The sequence below is a fragment of the Schistocerca americana genome, chromosome 2 (genome assembly GCF_021461395.2).
Source record: "Schistocerca americana isolate TAMUIC-IGC-003095 chromosome 2, iqSchAmer2.1, whole genome shotgun sequence".
NCBI lineage: Eukaryota > Metazoa > Arthropoda > Insecta > Orthoptera > Acrididae > Schistocerca > Schistocerca americana.
In genome coordinates, this window is record NC_060120.1 from 401,532,378 (window position 1) to 401,552,288 (window position 19,911).

At 39.3% G+C, this 19,911-nt stretch overlaps 1 protein-coding gene across 1 annotated transcript in view; it reads left to right on the plus strand.

Moving 5' to 3' along the window:
• The window catches only part of LOC124594051, a 120,962-nt gene that overhangs the window by 55,557 nt on the left and 45,494 nt on the right, over positions 1–19,911 (plus strand). Inside the window, exons 3-4 of the mRNA XM_047132401.1 lie at positions 8,262–8,548; positions 16,075–16,390. Of these exons, the coding sequence (XP_046988357.1) occupies positions 8,262–8,548; positions 16,075–16,390 (603 nt within the window). The remainder of the gene's footprint in view (positions 1–8,261; positions 8,549–16,074; positions 16,391–19,911) is intronic.

A 19,911-nucleotide genomic window follows, 5' to 3' on the forward strand; every position in this document is an offset into this window, starting at 1 on the left:
TGCTCAATTCAGGAGCTTTGACAGTCTACGTTGATTAATTTTCCGAATTTATTTTCATTCTGGTCCTAGTAAAGTTGCAATGGCATATTGTAAACATAACTTAAAAAAACTAACACAAATCGAAAATTAACTTACTAATCCCACTGGTGGATACATGGTTTTTGAAACAATGTATGAGTAAACGTGTTTATGTGCATATACACACTTTTTTGTTCTTCAGCAAATTTGTATGCACAAGTCAAGGAATTTCAAACGCAAATATACTGCATTTCTACAAATGCACTAGTGATATTATTTCAAAGGAGATACAAAGCCGGTATATTATTAGTTATACAGCATGTCATTTACAAAACAAAGGTTTGCGAATATGTAAAATGTGGATTATGTTATCAAATGGTAGCATTGTTTAATGTAACTATCTTTAGGAAAAAATAAACTTCTAAAATTACTGAAAATCTGTGGCTGCAAAAATCTGATCATTCAACATGTTTTTCAAAGGTATTATTTTGTTTAACATTATTTCTAATTTTTATAGTTGATCAAGTTTTTCACCACGTTTTTCTGTGGGGTGTACAGTTACTCTTTTGTGAGTGTCAGGTAGACTGTGTCTCTTAAGGTACTTGGGGTTGGCCACTGTGGATTTGTCGAAGTGCTTAAATCTAAAAGCCTCAGTGTGTGCTTTGTATTACGTATGGATAGTTCTTCCTGCTTTGCCTATTTAAAATGCAGGCAGCTGTTACATCGTAATTTATATATTCCTCTATGTTCAGTTGTTGGAGTGTTGCTGTTTACTGTGTGAAGAAAGTGATGTGCAAGATTGTGGTTTGTGGAGAATGATATTTTAATATTGATGTTTGTAAATAAGTTAGCAATTTTTGTGATGCCTTGCTTAAATAGGGAATGCTTGTGAAGAAGTGTGTTGTGTCAGTTGTTACTCACGCTTCTGTTATTCACTTAGGTTGGCCTGTATTTTCTTAGATAATTTGTCAACTGGTTTTTCTGTATTCTCATTATTTACTGTAGTTGCTTTTGTCGTATATTCTGGGGCACTGGGGTATAATGTTACTTCCAAAACACAGAATTTCTCTGGGAGGGTTATAAATAAAACCAACATTACTTTCGCAAATACAGAACCAATCTATTGATCAAATGTGTTAAACACAATATCAGACTAGTGCTTGATCACCATACCCTACAAAACTAATTAGTAAATACTAAGAAAGCTGTTGACATGGCCAGCCTTAAAAACAATGGAAAGATTTTCCTAGCACATAATATTAATGAAATTATTCAACAAGAAGAGGAAAAAGTAAAACAACGCTTCAATACAATCTTTGAAGAAAACTAAGTGTTAGAACAGTTGCAACATAAACTAAATGGTCATGACACTACACTTGTTAAGGTGGATAAAGGAAACTCCACTCTTGTTATTTACAAATATGATTACATTAGCAAAATTCTTAATTTTTTCTCAGAAAAAACATTACTGAATTGGACCATGACCCAACCACTAAATTGCAGTAAAAATTAAAGAAAATGATTAACCAATGTAAATTCCTGCTGTCTGATAAACAAGTAAAATATAGCGCATTAATTATCTTTGCACACAACTAAATATCCACTAAACTAACACTCCAATTGGATCAACTCTTAACTCCAATGATAAACCAGCATACAAACTTTCCCAAGTATTAAAGAACATACTCAGGAAGTTTTACACTTCCGAAACAGTATACTCAATAAAAATACAAATACTTTAACTACACTCATCAAAGATGTTGTAATCCCCAGTGCAGTTACATTTGCCTCATTTGACACTGTTAATTTATTCACAAAAGTACCTGTCAAAGACGCAATTGAAAGTACAACAGAAAACCTTATAAAACACAAAAAACTAACCATACCAGACTATTAGAGTTAGTTGATCTGTTCAAACTTGTAATATTAAATCTAACACCAGGAAGAAACCTTAGTTACGGCTATTAACGTGTCAAGCCTCCTGAAGATAAATTTCTTGAACAGAAGAATATACTTCCTGAAAAAAATTCAGTATTACAGAAGTTATGTGGATGACAATCCACTCCTACTTGGTGGCACAAAATATGAGCTTCATGAGACTCTTACACAATTAAGTTCAATCCACAATAAAATAACACTGACAGTAAAACGTGAAAGAAATCAATCCATAAATTTCTTAGACCTTACAATTGTTAACGAACAACAAGAACATAATTTTTACATTACAGGGAATCAACTAACATTGACATCACAAAACGTGAATTATCATACTATCCTAGCACACACAAGTATTTTGTGCTGAATAGGGCAAACACATTATGTTTGAAACTTGGAACATTGATACAAAAACTGATATGATCAACGCAATTTCAGTAAACAACGAGAGTTCAGAAAAATCAATTGATAAGTTATCCAACAAAATACAGGCCAACAGAAGCATTAATAACAACTGACTCAACACACTTCTCCACAAGGTTTCCCTATTTAGACACAGCATCACAAAGAATTACTAACTTATTTAGAAACACCAATATTAGAATATCATTCTCCACAAACCACAATCTTGGACATCACTTACTTCACACAGTAAACAGAAACACCAGAATAACAGAACATAGAGGAATATATAAATTACTATGTAACAGCTGTCCCCAATTTTACATAAGCAAAACAGGAAGAAATTTCCACACACAATACAAAGAACACACTGATGCTTTTAAAATTAACCACTTCGATAGACCCTCGATAGCTAACCACAAGTATCTTAACAGACACACATAAACTGACATTCACAACAGCATAACTGTACTCCACACAGAGAAACATGCTGAAAAACTTGAACTACTAGAACAATCAGAGGTGATGTTAAACAAAGTAAAATCCCTGAAAAACGTATGAATGAACAGAATTTAGGAGTAACAGGTTTTTCAGTTACTTTAGAAGTTTATTTTTTGCTAAAGGTAAAAATATTTAATAGTGCCACCATTTGATAACATATTCCACGTTTTACATATTCACAAATATTGGTTTTTTAAGTGATATGCTGTATAACTAATAATATAATGACTTTTTATCTCCTTTGAAATAATAGAACTAGTGTATTTGTAGAAATGCTGCTTATTTACATTTGAAATTCCTTGGCTTACGCATTCAGAATGTGCTGTATAACAAAAAATGTATATATGTACATAAACACGTTTACTCGTACCTATGCTTCATAATCCATGCATCCACCATTGGAAACAGTAAGTTAATTGTCAGTTTGTATAAGTTTTGTAAACTTATATTTAGAATATGACCATTTTGTAATATACCTTTGTAATCTTACCAGAACCAGAATGAATCTAAACCTGGAGAAATAATCGATGAAGACTGTCACAGCACTTGAAATGGAACACCCATGACTTGAAATGCGTCGTGCAATGAAATAAACTCACGAATGTGACTGAGGGCGAATGTTCTTAATTTTCCGAGTTGTAGATGAGTTTTGAAATCTGGGCAGAAAAATAACTGATGATGGCCGAGGTAGAGAGGATCTGCAGACTGGCAGTAGCAAGGAAAGCGTTTCCGAAAAAGGGAAATTTGAGTGTTAGGAAGTCTTTTCTGAAGGTTTTTGTCTTGAGAATACAAAAGTGGAAGATAAGCAGTTCAGACAATAAGAAATAGAAGATTTTAAAATGAGGTGGTGCAGAAGAATGCTGAAGATTAAATGAGTCGACCGAATAGCTACTGTTACGGTACTAAATTGAAGTGGGGAAAAAGTCTTGCCGCATCACGGAAGAGACAGTCTGGCTGTCAACGAAAGTGTAGGGATAAAAACTGTAGAGGGAGAGCCAAACATGAATTCACAAAGCAGTTTCAGATGAATGCAGTTATTCAGAGATGAAGGGGCTTGCACAGGATAGATGAGCATAGAGATCTGCCTCAAACCGGTCTTTGGACTCAAGAGTAGTACAACAACGCTAAGTAAATGGGAGTCTAATCTTAAATTACCTATTTACTTCTGTTGCCACTATCTTCATTTTTCTATAGATGCCACCAACAAGAGTGTAAGATTCCTGAGCCAACAGTTCACAGTTCACAGTTGAATATCCTTGTCTCCTGCTGTAAAAAGCCTGTAACCTCTACCTTCGTCGTAGGTTCACTCTATTTCGACTTCTCATTTGATATTATCTGAACTACATTTATGATTAGTGTCACTAGAGAATTTTGAACAACTATTTTATTCCTTCCTGTTACCCCTATTTATACTATTACCACTGCTATTACTGCAACGAGATGATGGTAGAAGTCGTAGTGGTGGTAGTAATAGTAGTAGTGGAATTCTAATACTATTATAGTCTGTAAACTGAAAGTTAACTGCAAGCAAACGTGATCCAAAACAATGAACGTTTTTATATATAGAAGAAAAGAAATACAACCAGCCACATTTTTAAATTAATTATTTATTTCGCCGTAACCAGTTTTGGGGCTGAGACAATCGTAAGGCGACAGCCAGGGCTTCTTGTACAAATATCACGGTTTTGTTCTATAATATAACACAATATTCATAATTTTCTTGTTTACAAAAGCTTTTATGTTATACACAAAACCTTTTAAATGTCAATTACTTGAGGAAAACGTTTCCCTACATATTACAGCAGAGGGCTCGGGTCATTACAGCAAGTTGAACACGAACTTACCAAAGCAAGATGGTGAACACATGTGTATACACCTGACGACACGTCATCTAGTTATCTGATTGGCTGCATCAAAGAAAAAAATGGTGCAGTATTCATTTCTACAGCTATAATGTATATTGCTGTAAATATTCTGTTTCTTCGTGTCTGGGCTCAGATCCGAGATTAGCGAAATAAGTCATTTGCTAAAAATGAGTGGCTGGTTCCAGCTTTTGTTCAGCTTTATTTTTGCGAAAACAGTTGCAGTGTTCCCAAACCATCGTGAGTAAAATAGTGAACGTTATGTGATTACCTACATATAATCAGCAATTGCTTGAAATCAGCAATTGCATTAATTCTTTTGCCAAAAGAATGTATTTCAAACATATAAAACTTAAGCAGTTTACAAAACATCGGGCGTTGTTTTAAACTTCGAAAATGTGCCTCAGCAGGGAGAAGGACTACTTCTGAACAGATTTTGTTACTGTTGCAATACATTCAGTCCTTAAAAATATACTTTACAATGTTAACGGTATAGCTCTGTTATGCCATACTGAAATACCAAACGAAATTCGTTTATTATTTCTTGAGTACTACATCAAGAAGCATTAACTCAAGATTTTATCTCGCAATCATAAACTCATCAATTGCATTACGTTGTGTTCAAAATCCTGTCGAAATATATTTGTCCGTTTAGAAGGAGATACTGGGAGTACAAGCATTTTTGCCGGAAGATATTCCTGAAACGTCCCCTTAGAAAAATGTATGAATTACTGTGCTGATAAACCTCTTACGTTATTTGATTTTCAAACAGCTGAGCAGAACTGAACGTACTCAGACATTTCTCTCTTTACATTCTGAACAACACTAAACTGACACACAATATTTTTAGGGCAACGCAGTCTGACTTTCAGTAATCCCTACAAAAGATGGCCCTGACTAACAATAACGTATACCTTTCATGAATCACTTACATCACAAAAATCTTCGTTACTCGAACTACTGCAATACAGCGAGTGCCGATACTGGCAGCTAAGTAAAAGATTCTAACTACTGAACGCACTAACTACTGATAGGCATAGTTAGCAAACGGAAGGTTTTGATAGAGAACAAACAATGTATTTACCTTAATAATATTCAAAAGTCATCACATGCATATCAGTTCATGATATACCGTATTACAAATTTACTATTTTTGATGGACACACGTCCAGATCGTCCACTCTCAAAATTCTGCCATCTCTCTCCCGACATCCACCACTGCTGGCGGTTCACCTCCAACTGCGCAACGCTACGCGCTGTTCACATCCAACTGCCCAACATTACAATGGCGAATATTCCAAAAATGCCAACCAGCCACAGACTGCACACAGCACAGCCAGTGATTTTCAAGCAGAGCGCTACGTGGCGCTACCAACATAAAAACCTATACAGCCTACTTACAGCCTCCTTACATTACGCTCCACGTTTTTGGTGTATGCATAAACCCTATCTACTCTTATGACACTCGTTCATACGGTAATATAATGTACCCTACATTGCTGTGGGAGATTGCTGTCTCATTCTCTATTTCATACAGTGGTAACGCAGTAAGAATAATATAATAATAATAATAATGTAATAATAATATAATAAACGGAGTCTCTGTATTGTGTCGTCGCTGTCGAGAAGACTGTATAACTAAAAGAAACAGCCTACAGGAACACCTACTGAAGTAGTTAAGAAAGAACAAAGACTCATTTGCTTGCCTTTCAGTCTATAGAAGACTTCACTACCCTCGTGGACATAAATAAGCGATAATACTTCTGTTAACCTCACAAGAGTATAGTTTATTTTGTGGTTCATATCTTTTAACCCTAACAACATGGTAAAGAAGGAAATTGTTTTGTCTCATTAACGCCGTTCTCTCGCGCGCCCAGAACAATTCCTTACCTGGCACTGGATTGGGCTCCCGTAACGTCACAGCCTGCTATTTAAGGACGGCAGCACCAACCACACTTGTGTCTCCATTTGACAATGGCAGTGGAGTACTCGGTAGAAATCTCGTAGATTTTAAACTACATGACGCGGCTGAAAGCCAGAGAGAATTTAATCGATATATATCGCCGCGAAACTGTACGTTCGTAAATTTCTCTTATCAGTTTTGCAATAATCCATCATAATTTTAATAATGATAAGGTGCTATATTTCTCAAGAATAGGCACTGCATTGTCCACTTGTAAATAATTTTAAGAGGAGCGTTGGCAGACTCACTGATTTTAAGCCAAACGTTACCTGTGATGTATTTTACACAAAATCAGTAGTCCGATCAGTGGGTGGTTTGTTTTAGAACATCGCTAAGGATGCCTCTGCTAATAGTAGAAGTGACCTCTGTCACTGCAGACAACACAGGAATGACAGACGTAAGGCTTAAACTGGTCCGACAGAAATGGGATGCAACTTCAGCTATTTGGAAATCAGAAAGAAGAGCACGGGAGATGACAATTACCCTTCCCAGGTCATCGTCTATTACAGCAGGTATAGTGCCACGTTGTCCCAAATAGGTAATAAGAGTAACTTTAGAATAATAATATCAGTCTCGATTCCTTAGGGAAAAAAATAGCGCCTAGCGGCTGTATTTATTTCAGGACGTTCAGAGTACAGCAGTCACTCGCAACGATGTGTATTGCAGATCTGGATTTCGGTCACCATGTGGCCGTCTTCAGAGCAGTAAATGTAAGTTAAGACATTAAAGACACTTGTGTATGCACACAATCCCATTTAGACTATTCACTTCAGACGTTGACACAGTGTGAACTCACCATTTGACATGAAAGGTCCAGTTGGGACTACGTGCATATACAAGTGTCCAAATGGTTCAAATGGCTCTGAGCACTATGGTACTTAACATCTGAGGTCATCAGTCCCCTAGAACTTAGAATTACTTAAACTTAACCAAACCAAGGACATCACACACATCCATGTCCGAAACAGGATTCGAACCTGCGACCGTAGCGGTCACGCGGTTCCAGGCTGTAGCGCCTATAACCGCTCGGCCACTCCTGCCGGCTATAATGCTAGCAGACAAAAATCGTAATACTGGCGCTGTCCTCTAACTTTTGACCAGAAAGAAATTATGACTGTTCATGTCCGTTGATGTAACTGTAGTTTTTGCGCCTCAGCTCAGGCTTTCGTCCGCAAAATGGATATATCAGAGGACATGTGGATCTGCCCTGGCTTCTGACTATAGGGTTTCACTCTAGTTTTCTGACCACGTCTTCTAGAATTCGTACCTTTGCTGAAGTGCTAATTACATCCCTATTATTAGCAGAAAATTGTCGATAGAATGTTAATTTATAATTTTTCACCACACTCCCGCAGCACGTATCGCATCGACATAGATACGAACCGCGGTCGTCAACGCCTCACAATGCTGTCAGCAGCAGGTACTGGGTGGAACTAGGTCACAGCAGTGTTACGCGCGGTGTGTTCCCGTGTTTAGGGCGCTCGCCTGTACAGAGGAGAGGAAACTGCCCGCGGCAGCGATAAAAGCGGGCGGTAACGTCTTCTGCCCCGGCATGAGCGGACGTCCTGTTGTGTTCGCAGGTCTTACTGCGAGCGCGTGTTCCGCGACTGCCGCCTGCAGACGTGCTACGTGCAGTCTCCCGCCTACCCAGGCGTCTACCCCAGGGGGCTGCACTGCCGCTACCAGCTCAACACGAGGCTGCCCTTCATCAAGCTCTACATCGAGAACGAGGTCTTCAACATCGACGGCCAGCGCTGCGAGAACATCATGACCTGTCCCATGAGGCCCATCTCGTCGGGCGCCGAGAACTGCCCGTACGACTACATTAAGGTGTACGACGGGAAGAACGAGAGCGCACCAGTCATCGGTGAGTGCCGCTGCACCTCTAGTCTGCACTTAATCTGCACCTGCATTACGGTATTAAAAACAAAACAGTCATCATCGTTTCAGAAAACCAGTCATGCGAAACTTAATATATTCTTTTCAGGGATGGTATCTTGCAAATAGTAGACGAAGATGAGCAATAAATTCCAATATTTCTATATCTGTGAAAGATGTTACATTCGGTGTCACAGTATCAACTTACAACGAAGACAGGAATTTGGTTCAAAAATGGCTCTGAGCACTGTGGGACTTAACTTCTGTGGTCATCAGTCCCCTAGAACCTAGAACTACTTAAACCTAACTAACCTAAGGACACCACACACTTCCATGCGCGAGGCAGGATTCGAACCTGCGACCGTAGCGGTCGCGCGGTTCCGGACTGTAGCGCCTAGAGCCGCTCGGCCACCAGCGGCCGGCACAGGAATTTGTTTTAACTCTTTGTTGTAAGTCCAGATTCACCTGTATGTACATGTTTGGTACCAATAGGTGAACATTGTTGTTGTTGTCGTTGTTCTTGTCTGCTGTCTGAACACTGATTTGATAGTAACTCTTCACACTAGTCTATCCTGTAAAAGACCCTGCTTCCCTGCGCAAATCACCTGCCTCCATTTGAAACTGCTTACTTTTTCGATGAATTCTATTTTTCTTGTTTTCGATTGAGTACCTGTTCGTTAGTTATTCGGTCCATATATCTAATCTGTAGCACCATGTGACAACTACTTCTTTTCTCTTCTTGTCTGAGCTGCTTATCGCCCAGACTTCACTTACGCACATTCTAGACAAATACTTTTAGAAAAGACTTCATTATTCGATTTTTAACAAATAACTACTTTAAACAAACCCTTTTCTTGCTAATACCACTCAGAATTTTTATCCCCTCTACTTTGGAATCGTCAGTTATTTTGCTGCACAAAAAGCAGAACTCATGTACTAGTTTAAGGGACTCATTTCCCAGTCTAATTCCGTTAGCGTCCCCTGCTTTAGTTGAAGAACATGCCATTACCGATTTCGATGCTCAACTAAGAGCCTCATATCAAAACACTATTTATTCAGATCAAATGCTCTTTCTAGTCCTTTGTCGTCTTTCAAGGAGTTACTATGTCGTCTGTAGACGTTGAAGTTTTTCTTTTCCTTTTCCTGAACTTGAACGATCTTTCCAAATTCCTCCTTGGTTTCCCTTACTACTCGCTCAGTGCACTGAGTAGATAAAATGGGGGGGGGGGGGGGATGTTACAATCCTATCTCATCCTCTCAACTACTGTCCCTCAGTTTATTACTGTAGCCTGGGTTTTGTACCAATTTTACTAACTTTTCACTCCTTGTATTTTATTCCTGTTAGTTTCACATTTTTGTATAGTTTGTTCGAATCAGCTTGATCAAAAGCTTTCTCTAAATCAACAAATGTAAATTTAGCGCATTACTGTCTATTTATTCTCACCCGTATGTTTCGCACATTGTCGACTTGCACATAAGAGACATGAAGCAGTGCATGTGCACAGTTGTTTTAAAACACGACATTCATCCTAACAGTTATCCTTGCAAAATATCAAGTCATAGTTTGAAGATGTGAGGTTACTCCATAATTAGCTATGTTTGGAGCGTTGACAATAATGTAAGAGTGCGATTTTTAAATTTAGATGGATAAAACAGAGGCCATAGCTGATGAAATTTCTTGAGTGTTAGCCGAATACCAGCGTCTTCTTGGAAGGCTTCGTTTGAAATTTGAAGAATGCCAAAGTTTTTATGGCACCCTTTCCGCCAGCAAGCGCGCTACGTATAGTAAAGCTGTAACAAACGCGTTAAGCACATCATGGCGGTACTGTAAGGCACAGGTACCAAAATATCATTTCCTGCTACGGTAAAAGAAGTCGTTCCAAGATACGTTAGAAGCCGGCTGCCCACTCTTTTTCCCTGTGTAAAAAAATCGACACTTAGTTCTCTGGTGGATCAAACTTTCGCTCTGTAACAGAGACTTCTCGTAGTCGCGAGCATACTATTGAACAAATATTGTGCCAAGCTATCTAAACTTCCATAAATATTGAGTTCTGGTCTTAAACAAAACGCGAAACAGAAATCTGTTGATCTTCGGATCGATCAATCAGGCTTTAGTAGCTTTCTCTTACAGAGTATGTGAGGGGAAGGGAAGGCGTGTTTGCTATGCACACTGTAGTGAAATTTAACTGCATAGCAGCATGAAGGACATTTATTCACAGAGGGGGATGCACTCCTGAACTGTATTTAACATGGACTACATACAAAATTCCTTACAAGCAAACTGTAATTGCGTAAAGATCATCATTATTCAGCAAGAACTGGGTGGACTAAGTACAGCAACATGGAGGCGCGTCCAATAGTTTCAAACTCACAGAACAACTGAAAGCAAAATTCACCGTTTTTCAATAAAGACTGAACCGTCAAAGCCTACCTCTAACGCGCAGCGAAAAGAATCATGAAAGTTAACTGGGTAGTCGATGAATAAAATGAATCGTAACCGATTATGGAACAAATTCCAGATGAATCTGTGCAAAACGCCAGCAAAATTAATACCCACTTCTCCTAACGAATTAATTCAATTGTTAATGCAGTATCATAACTCAAAACTGAAGTAACGCCCATTCAAAATCACCGTCAAGGATGCACAGAAGTAGCACTACTTAATTTCTTGATCGTGGAACAGCGACAGGCTAACTCAGGATAAAATCGAACCCGCCTCCCTCCGTGCAGAAAGAATGAACAAACTTGGAGAGACCTAAGTGATCATCAGCAAGACGAAATTACCAGTGGAGCAGACGTCTCCTCCAGTCAGAACACAGGAGAGTCAATTCCCGGTTCCCTCGCCTCAGAATTTTCCACTCATTGAACTTCCCAGTTTCGAAGCTAGTTTCCCTTGTTAGTGAGTCCGGAGCAATTAATCACGTTATGGCACGTGTAAAGCGTTTGGGCAGACGAGTGTCCCAACTGACTGGAGCCACGGGCCAGATTCGAAGATTGCATTCAAACGCCTTTCTCAGGCTTCACCCGCAAAGGTACACCAAGAACTTCCATCTGAATTCACCCAGTCGCATGCGTTGTAATTACACCCACAGTCACGCAATGCAGCGATTATCTATTTTTAGGACACGTTGTTACAGGAACATTGTTTGCTGAATATCTAATGTCGTGAAAATGAGAATAAAACAATCTCAGTGTTGGATCCGTGCGTGGTTTTCCTTCCGGGCATTTAAAATATAGGAAACCATAGAAAGAGCGAAGTGTTCAAACGATTTTAGCAAATCATGAAATTATAAAACTACAGAATTATATGAAATGTACATATATTTCCGCATTTCAATATGATTTCATCGATGAAATATCCGTGTAACGAGGAGAGGTAGAAGACGACAAGAAGCTATGCCTAAATTGTTGATAGTCTACACCCTAAATAGTAAAATCATAGTGACGGAAAATGTGGAGATCTTATATACAAGGCATGCGCAAGGCATGTTTAACATAATGGAGGTATTAGCATGAGCCTACGGGGCTCAGCTGATATATCAAGCCTATTAGCAACTGGAAAACGAAAACAAAACAGAAATTCACGAAGTTCTATAAACGCAATTTTTGCAGAAGTGAACGATTTAGATGAGCAGAAGTGTGTTTTTCTTACGAGAAAACTGACGTTTAGAGATTGTAAAATATGAAGCACATGTTAAGAATTATTTCTTGAGTTTGCAATGTTTAAACTGTATTATTACCGTAGTTATATGACAAGAGGAACAAACAGAATTCTGTGAGAATACATAATTCGGGTTACGCCACGAAAACGGTGGTCGTCTCTTTCTAAGAGCCGCGACGTAAGACGAACTCCCTTCTTTTTATAGTGAGGCTTTCTGTCGATAGAAAGCTCTGACTTTGCCTTACTGCGTGGTGGAGCGTAATGTATCAGTGACAGGGCGATGGGGCGGAAACCTCCACGGCTTCCTCTAAAAGTGCCATATTTCTGACGTCGACGGCAAGAAGCTGCTCTAAGGCGACGAATTTTCCGCGGCATTACCAATATAGCACGCCGCTTATGTCGACTATCGCTGAAGAAGCTTCAAATAAATTACTGGTTATGCTGTAGAGGTCCAATTTGAAATAGAGAGTCACGAGGTCATAATCCGTTAAGACTAACATGTCTTTAACTATTCTCGGCATAATCATTTCCTAACGACAATATTACTTAACCTCATGAAAAAATGTACCATTTCTTAACAAGTCTACATAAGGATGCTTCGACTTACTGTCGTATGTGCACTATAGACAATTACTGTAGACATTGTTCAATAAAATAAGAAACATGAAAATAAATCCTAGTAGTGGGAAACAAACAATTAGTATCTGTTAAGACGTCACAGAGCTCCCATAGCTGAAAGAAATGATGTAGCATTGCAAACGGAGAGAAACTGAGGGTCACACAGTGGAGGATGCAGAAAACCAGCACTGATCATGAGAACGCTGAGTCCACACGAACTGCATTTGATTGGCGAAAAGTCTGTAGTTTCGAGTATTACACGGTGTCAGCAAACACAGTGGACGTGCCTGATCAGCGGCATTAATTACAATTCATGTATCTAAATTCTACGAAGTCGTATTTGTAGTCTGTCGTCGTTGAATTGTTCTTCCAGATAACTTCCCAACTCGATAGACTTAACTATGTGAGCAAAGAAAGATTTTAAGGCCACTTCGAGATGGCAGGAGCTCACTAATTTACACCTGGACTCTTGTATTCGTCGATTAGACATTCCGATCTCACAACATAAATTAGGACCAACGACGCTGTGACCATCAAGAAATTTCATTACAAGCTTGACAACTACCAAGGCTCTCCTCCAGTGTTTTAGAGAATCACAGAACCTGCAGAATGAATGGAGAAATTTAATGGTTAGTGGTAGGAAGTGACTGGTCTGTAGTATCAGTGGGATTTAAGCGACTTGGCACGTCAAATAAGAGAGCACAATTTGTGTGGTGTCTACGAATAATTGAAAATGGATATTAAAGTTTCACTTTAAGGTGAATAGAGCCCCAAAGAAAACAATTTTATTTTTGATCTGACTGCTCTCAGCTATAATTCATCACAGACATACGTACTTCGCACAACGGATATTATGTGGCATCTGAAATGATTTGCTGTTGATCAGTTAACTTTCTCATTAATGAACCTAACATTAGATGTCATAAATAACCTCTAGATTTAACCTAATCATCAGGGTACAAATATCAAATCATGCATTCAGTTATAAATTTATAACGCTTGGTTGTTGTGAGCTGGTAACGTAAAGTTACCGTAAAACATTGCAGAACGGCGAAGTAACAGTTGCTCTGAAATTCTCAAGGCAATCTTACCTTGCGTGATATGAACATAACTGACTAAAGTAGCAAAAAGCCTTGCTGGGTCGCACAGTGCATACGACATGAAAAATGGTTATCTTCAAACTAATGAGTGAATTGAAGGCATAAAACGGCATCTTTTGTTATTCATATACAAGGCAGTAGTGAAAATCTTCATGGTTACTCAATACAGGGTGTCCATAAATTACCTCTACAACTTAATATTTTATTAACTTTAAAACTGTACTAGATTTTTAAAATGGTTTTCGAAATCTGATAACATATTATAAGCCTTTTTACCTTCCAGATAACGCAGCTTTGACGCAAAACTGAACTTGAAAAATCTCAGGAAAGTTTCCGGATAGGTGACTTGGATGAGATGGTCCAATTTGATGGCACCTTCCCCCCACTCCCCCAACTCCCAGCACTCTAGAGTGCTGAACCCAGGTTAGAGATCTGCGCAAAACTTGTAGGCACACATTCACAAGTCTTTTCAACGTGTCGCCGTTGAGATCTTCAATTATACGTGGAGACAAATGGAATTGCGACCAGGCATTATCCGTGCCGCTAAATGTGCGAACACTGATGTGTATGAATGAGGAAACAAAACGTTGTGAGTTATCACATATTTATAACCATTTGTTAATATCTACTATGGTTTTAAAGATATAAAAGTCTTAAATTAAGGATAATTTACAGATAGCCTGTACTGTCATCTTGAAAGGTAATAATTCATTTAAAGAAATCGGTGAAAGGAACGAAACAGAAATAAGAATACCTGATTTTCTTTAACCTTATTATTATTATTATTATTATTATTATTATTATCATTATTATCAGATCCCGAGAATACAATTTTACCAGAGAAATAAGACTAATTTTACATGAGCCATGTGGCATAGTCATACAATGACCAGCTACACAACGTAGATTTGGAAAACATATAAGGTACAAAAACATTTCGGTGTATGAAATACCAGCCTCTTAAATCCGATCACAAATCAGATACAGTAGGTAAAGACAAGGGAATCTGCCCCGCATTAATCGTAGCCGCAAACAGCACTCCACTGTACATTCGACCTCAATGCTTAAGAAAGCTGTGTTCCAAGATGGCTCGACAAAAAAATAGTTTTGGGAAAACATTTCTTTGTGTTTCAGAGTAGACACATGAAAACAGATGTATGTAAATTATGATTGTAGCTTCAAAAATAGATACCCATTGCTGTTTTCATATATAGTTCTATCACTTTCTCAGGACAATGCAATTTAATCACGTTGATTAACATACCATGTCACACGTAGACGAAGGCACACATTCACTAAAGAAACAGTCTCGAACAGAGTAGAACTAAAGAAGAACACTTCGTTTCCATTAAACATTTGCCAGGCATGAAGATTGTCTCATCCTACTCGCTTTTCATGGATCAAGACCGTACTAGCCCCAGCCCGAGTTCTTCCGAGGCTTCCAGTAACATATCTATAAGTGTAAGATGGAAGTTATTCGCTTGGAACTTGCCTTAAGTCTTTTTATTTTAAATACATTTTTTATTTATTCGTGTTTTTCAAGTGCTGTGTTTTATTTTTATATTAATATTACCAGTGGTTGCTGATAACATGATTTACTATTATATTCATAATATAAAACATTGTCCTTCATCATCATTATTGAATACTTACAACCTGTTTAGAGTTTCCAGATAACAGGTCTAAAATTCGGAGCAATAAATGGAACTGAACTGAACTGACTCCCTACCGAAACTGAAGACACACTCGCCGCTTCACGCCTGCTCCTTCAGCAAGCCCTCTGGCGCATTTGTACCGCGCGGAGCCTATAAGCTCCCTGGATCAGAGAAAACGAATACACAAAAGTGATATCAGAACACCAATATGCAATCCTTCCTTGTACGCAGAATGAAGATGGCGTTACTGCTACTTAAATTGTGTGATTGCGTCGAAATGCTAATCAGTTGCATGCCCGCGTCGGTAATATACTTCATGCTGGTTTGAGTTTGTTGCTTGCTTCCTTCATTGCGTTGGAATTTTAATGACCGGTATTGCAGAAAGAAACGAAAACAAAATAAAAAGCTCACGAATTAAGATGCTACTGGCTGGCGTATGCTGTTTTAGTCCACTGTGGTTACTCTGCTTTTTACACTGCAGGCGTCTTCTGCGGGATGGGACACTTCCCATATTCGATCATCGGCACTTCGGAAGACCTGCTGGTGGAGTTCTCGAGCTCTCCGGCGGGCCCGCTGCTCAATACTGGCTTCCACTTCAACGTGGGCAGCTGGCCGGGCCACGGGAAGCTGGCGGGAGTGCGCAACGGCACGTGCGACTGGCTGCTTACCGGCGACGACCTGGGGTCCGACCAGGAGGGCATCTTCCAGAGCGTCGCCCACTGGTACCCGCCCCACTCCTCCTGCACCTACCTGCTGCAGGGCCGGCCCGGACAGGTCGTGCGCCTCTACTTCCCCAGGTACCAGGCTGCCTCACTGTAACACGACAATGTGTGGGAAGGAAGAGGGAATGCACTGTACACTAACACGCGTCTAAGCCTAACAATTGCATATATCTCAAATAATCTCATGTAATATTACCGAGGAGGAACGACAATTTGATCATCACGTAGGGTGGAGGTGGTAAGCAGAAATGGCCATGTTTCTCCTTCAAGATGGTTTTGACAGTCATGTGATTGTAACTGAGGTTGGAGAGATGTAAAAGTTGGTATCTGTAAAGTCGCAGAACAGTCCCAACAAACGTTACAACAATAGCGACAGTAGTAGTAGTAGTAGTAGTAGTAGTAGTGGTGGTGGTGGTGTTGGTGGCGGTGGTGTTGGTGGAAACGGTATTTGCAGTGCAGGTGGTGTTGATGGTATAAAGAGGACAGCCCAGACGTCCTAAGTAGGTTCTAGGACCATTACTTGTAGTCATCCGATGCCTGTGTGTCGCTTCCTATACAGGTGTTTCAGTTTTCGCATCAAACGTCTAGAAGCGATAAATGACTCCATATGGGTGTTCTGCAGCTGCATACTACTAACCGCACTAAAATGATAGAGTCATTTCCAACAAGAAGAGCGTAGCGTTCCAAAGGATTGGAAAAGGGCACAGGTCATCCCCGTTTTCAAGAAGGGACGTCGAACAGATGTGCAGAACTATAGACCTATATCTCTAACGTCGATCGGTTGTAGAATTTTGGAACACGTATTATGTTCGAGTATAATGACTTTTCTGGAGACTAGAAATCTACTCTGTAGGAGTCAGCATGGGTTTCGAAAAAGACGGTCGTGTGAAACCCAGCTCGCGCTATTCGTCCACGAGACTCAGAGAGCCAAAGACACGAGTTCACAGGTAGATGCCGTGTTTCTTGACTTCCCCAAGGCGTTCGATACAGTTCCCCACAGTCGTTTAATGAACAAAGTAATAGCATATGGACTATCAGACCAATTGTGTGATTGGATTGAGGGGTTCCTAGATAACAGAACGCAGCATGTCATTCTCAATGGAGAGAAGTCTTCCGAAGTAAGAGTGATTTCAGGTGTGCCGCAGGGGAGTGTCATAGGACCGTTGCTATTCACAATATACATAAATGACCTGGTGGATGACATCGGGAGTTCACTGAGGCTTTTTGCAGATGATGCTGTGGTGTATCGAGAGGTTGTAACGATGGAAAATTGTACTGGAATGCAGGAGGATCTGCAGCGAATTGACGCATGGTGCAGGGAATGGCAATTGAATCTCAATGTAGACAAGTGTAATGTGCTGCGAATACATAGAAAGATAGATCCCTTATCGTTTAGCTACAAAATAGCAGGTCAGCAACTGGAAGCAGTGAATTCCATAAATTATCTGGGAGTACGCATTAGGAGTAATTTAAAATGAAATGATCATATAAAGTTGATCGTCGGTAAAGCAGATGCCAGACTGAGATTCATTGGAAGAATCCTAAGGAAATGCAATCCGAAAACAAAGGAAGTAGCTCGGTACGGGTTTTTGTTGAAGTTTCGAGAACATACCTTCACGAGGAGTCAAGCAGTTTATTGCTCCCTCCTACGTATATCTCGTGAAGAGACCATGAGGATAAAATCAGAGAGATTAGAGCCCACACAGAAGCATACCAACAATCCTTCTTTCCACGAACAATACGAGACTGGAATAGAAGGGAGAACCGATAGAGGTACTCAGGGTACCCTCCGCCACACACCGTCAGGTGGCTTGAGGAGTATGGATGTAGATGTAGAAGAAAACCTTAAGAATGATATTTTATAAACGAATGACTGTATTAAAGGAAACACATTGCATAGGCACACCGAAGAGTGCCTATCCCCTGCCCCCGCATAATTTACGCCGCATAAACAACGATAAAAGACGCCTAGTGTGGCCGGGACGCGCGAGAAAACATTTTGTCTCTTACGACAGTTGTTCTCCATGACGTTATCTGTCATCATTAGGCATCTGATGCTAAGATTTTGAAACATCCTATAGATATAGTCTCTGAACCTTGAGAGATTTATATTTTAAACTTTATTGAACAGAGTATATTTGTAAATGGCGATTTACGAATAAATAGGAAGCATTATTTATTTGTTACATATTGAATAAGGGTATACAGAAAGGTGTTTCCAAACCAATTTGGGGTAGAGCTTTTTCCCATATAAAAAATACTGAGCGAATCATACTCTCTCATGCGTTATACAGTCCTCAACACTACTACACTCTAAACTAGTCGACAGATGCTCATCACGCGCATGAATAGCCACAGTAATTTTTGAAGAGAAAAGGACTATTATGTAGCTATGTGGCAAATTTAAGTTGTTCAATGGTTTTTTTTTTTTTGTTTTTTTTTTGGGTGCGGTGTGCCTATACCGCATCCACATGACGCCACAAGGCAGAGGACGACACGGTGGGCGATTGACAGTCTTTGGGCTTTCCCGACCTGACGAGGAGCACGTTTTAATGGGCGTTTTTAAGTAGGAATACAGAATCAGAGTTGGCAATAATATTAAGTTGTCTCGAATCGCAGAAGTGCTTCCATTACTCCCCTCTAATCACCTTTTCTGAACGCGACGCAGAGGATAAAAATTTGTCAGATAAAATTATCTACCAAATACGCAGTCTTTTGTGAATCTAGCAGTGAATTACCATTACTGATAATGCAGGAAACTGTCAAAATACGAGTACATGTCCGGAAGGCATTGCAGTAAGTGATACTGAAGTATACTAACTAATTTTCATAAAGTGTTAGAAATGTACCGGTCTCATGACTTATTGTCTAAATATAAAGCGATTAGAATACTTTAAGTCAGGACAGCGGAACACTATTGCCACTTTATGGCAATTAATGACGAAGACTGTTGGTGAAAATTCTGTGTCACCTGAAGATGTTCATTCACAGCGAAACCGGTTGTGACGCAAGAAACATACCAGAAATAAAGCTGTGGTGGTTTTTATTAACATTTACAATGTTCGTCTGTGGAGCATGTTCGATGTAGGATATTATTTACGTAATACAATCGCAGTGGCTTTCTCTCATCGATTTTACTCACAAAATAAAGAAAGCATAATTTTTCTTTCTTTTCCTTTGAAATCAATATAGTGTTGTCGAAGCCATAGTAAGTGGTAAAGTGCTCAAGGCTGGTCCACAGAGAAGACACTGGGTATCTTGCAGACATGGAGTTACTGGTAAACTAAGTTGGAAGCTGGAAATGAGCAATCAGCATATAAGGGTACAAAGAGGAAAATCATGAGAAATCATTAATTTTTAACAAATATTCTTACAGAAATCCAGGGTTAATAGGTTTAAGCATTTGCGCAGATTCAATATGAACTATATTTGTATAAAATATCGACCTATCTTTTCCTGGGCTGTGTAATCACCTCTTCTTCTAGCCGGTGCCAGTAAATTTTAACATTACAGCATGAGTGTAGTACATGGACGGTATAGCATGTAAAGTGTACCAGATCAGACACGGACAAATTTTCTTAACATTTCTTTCAGCT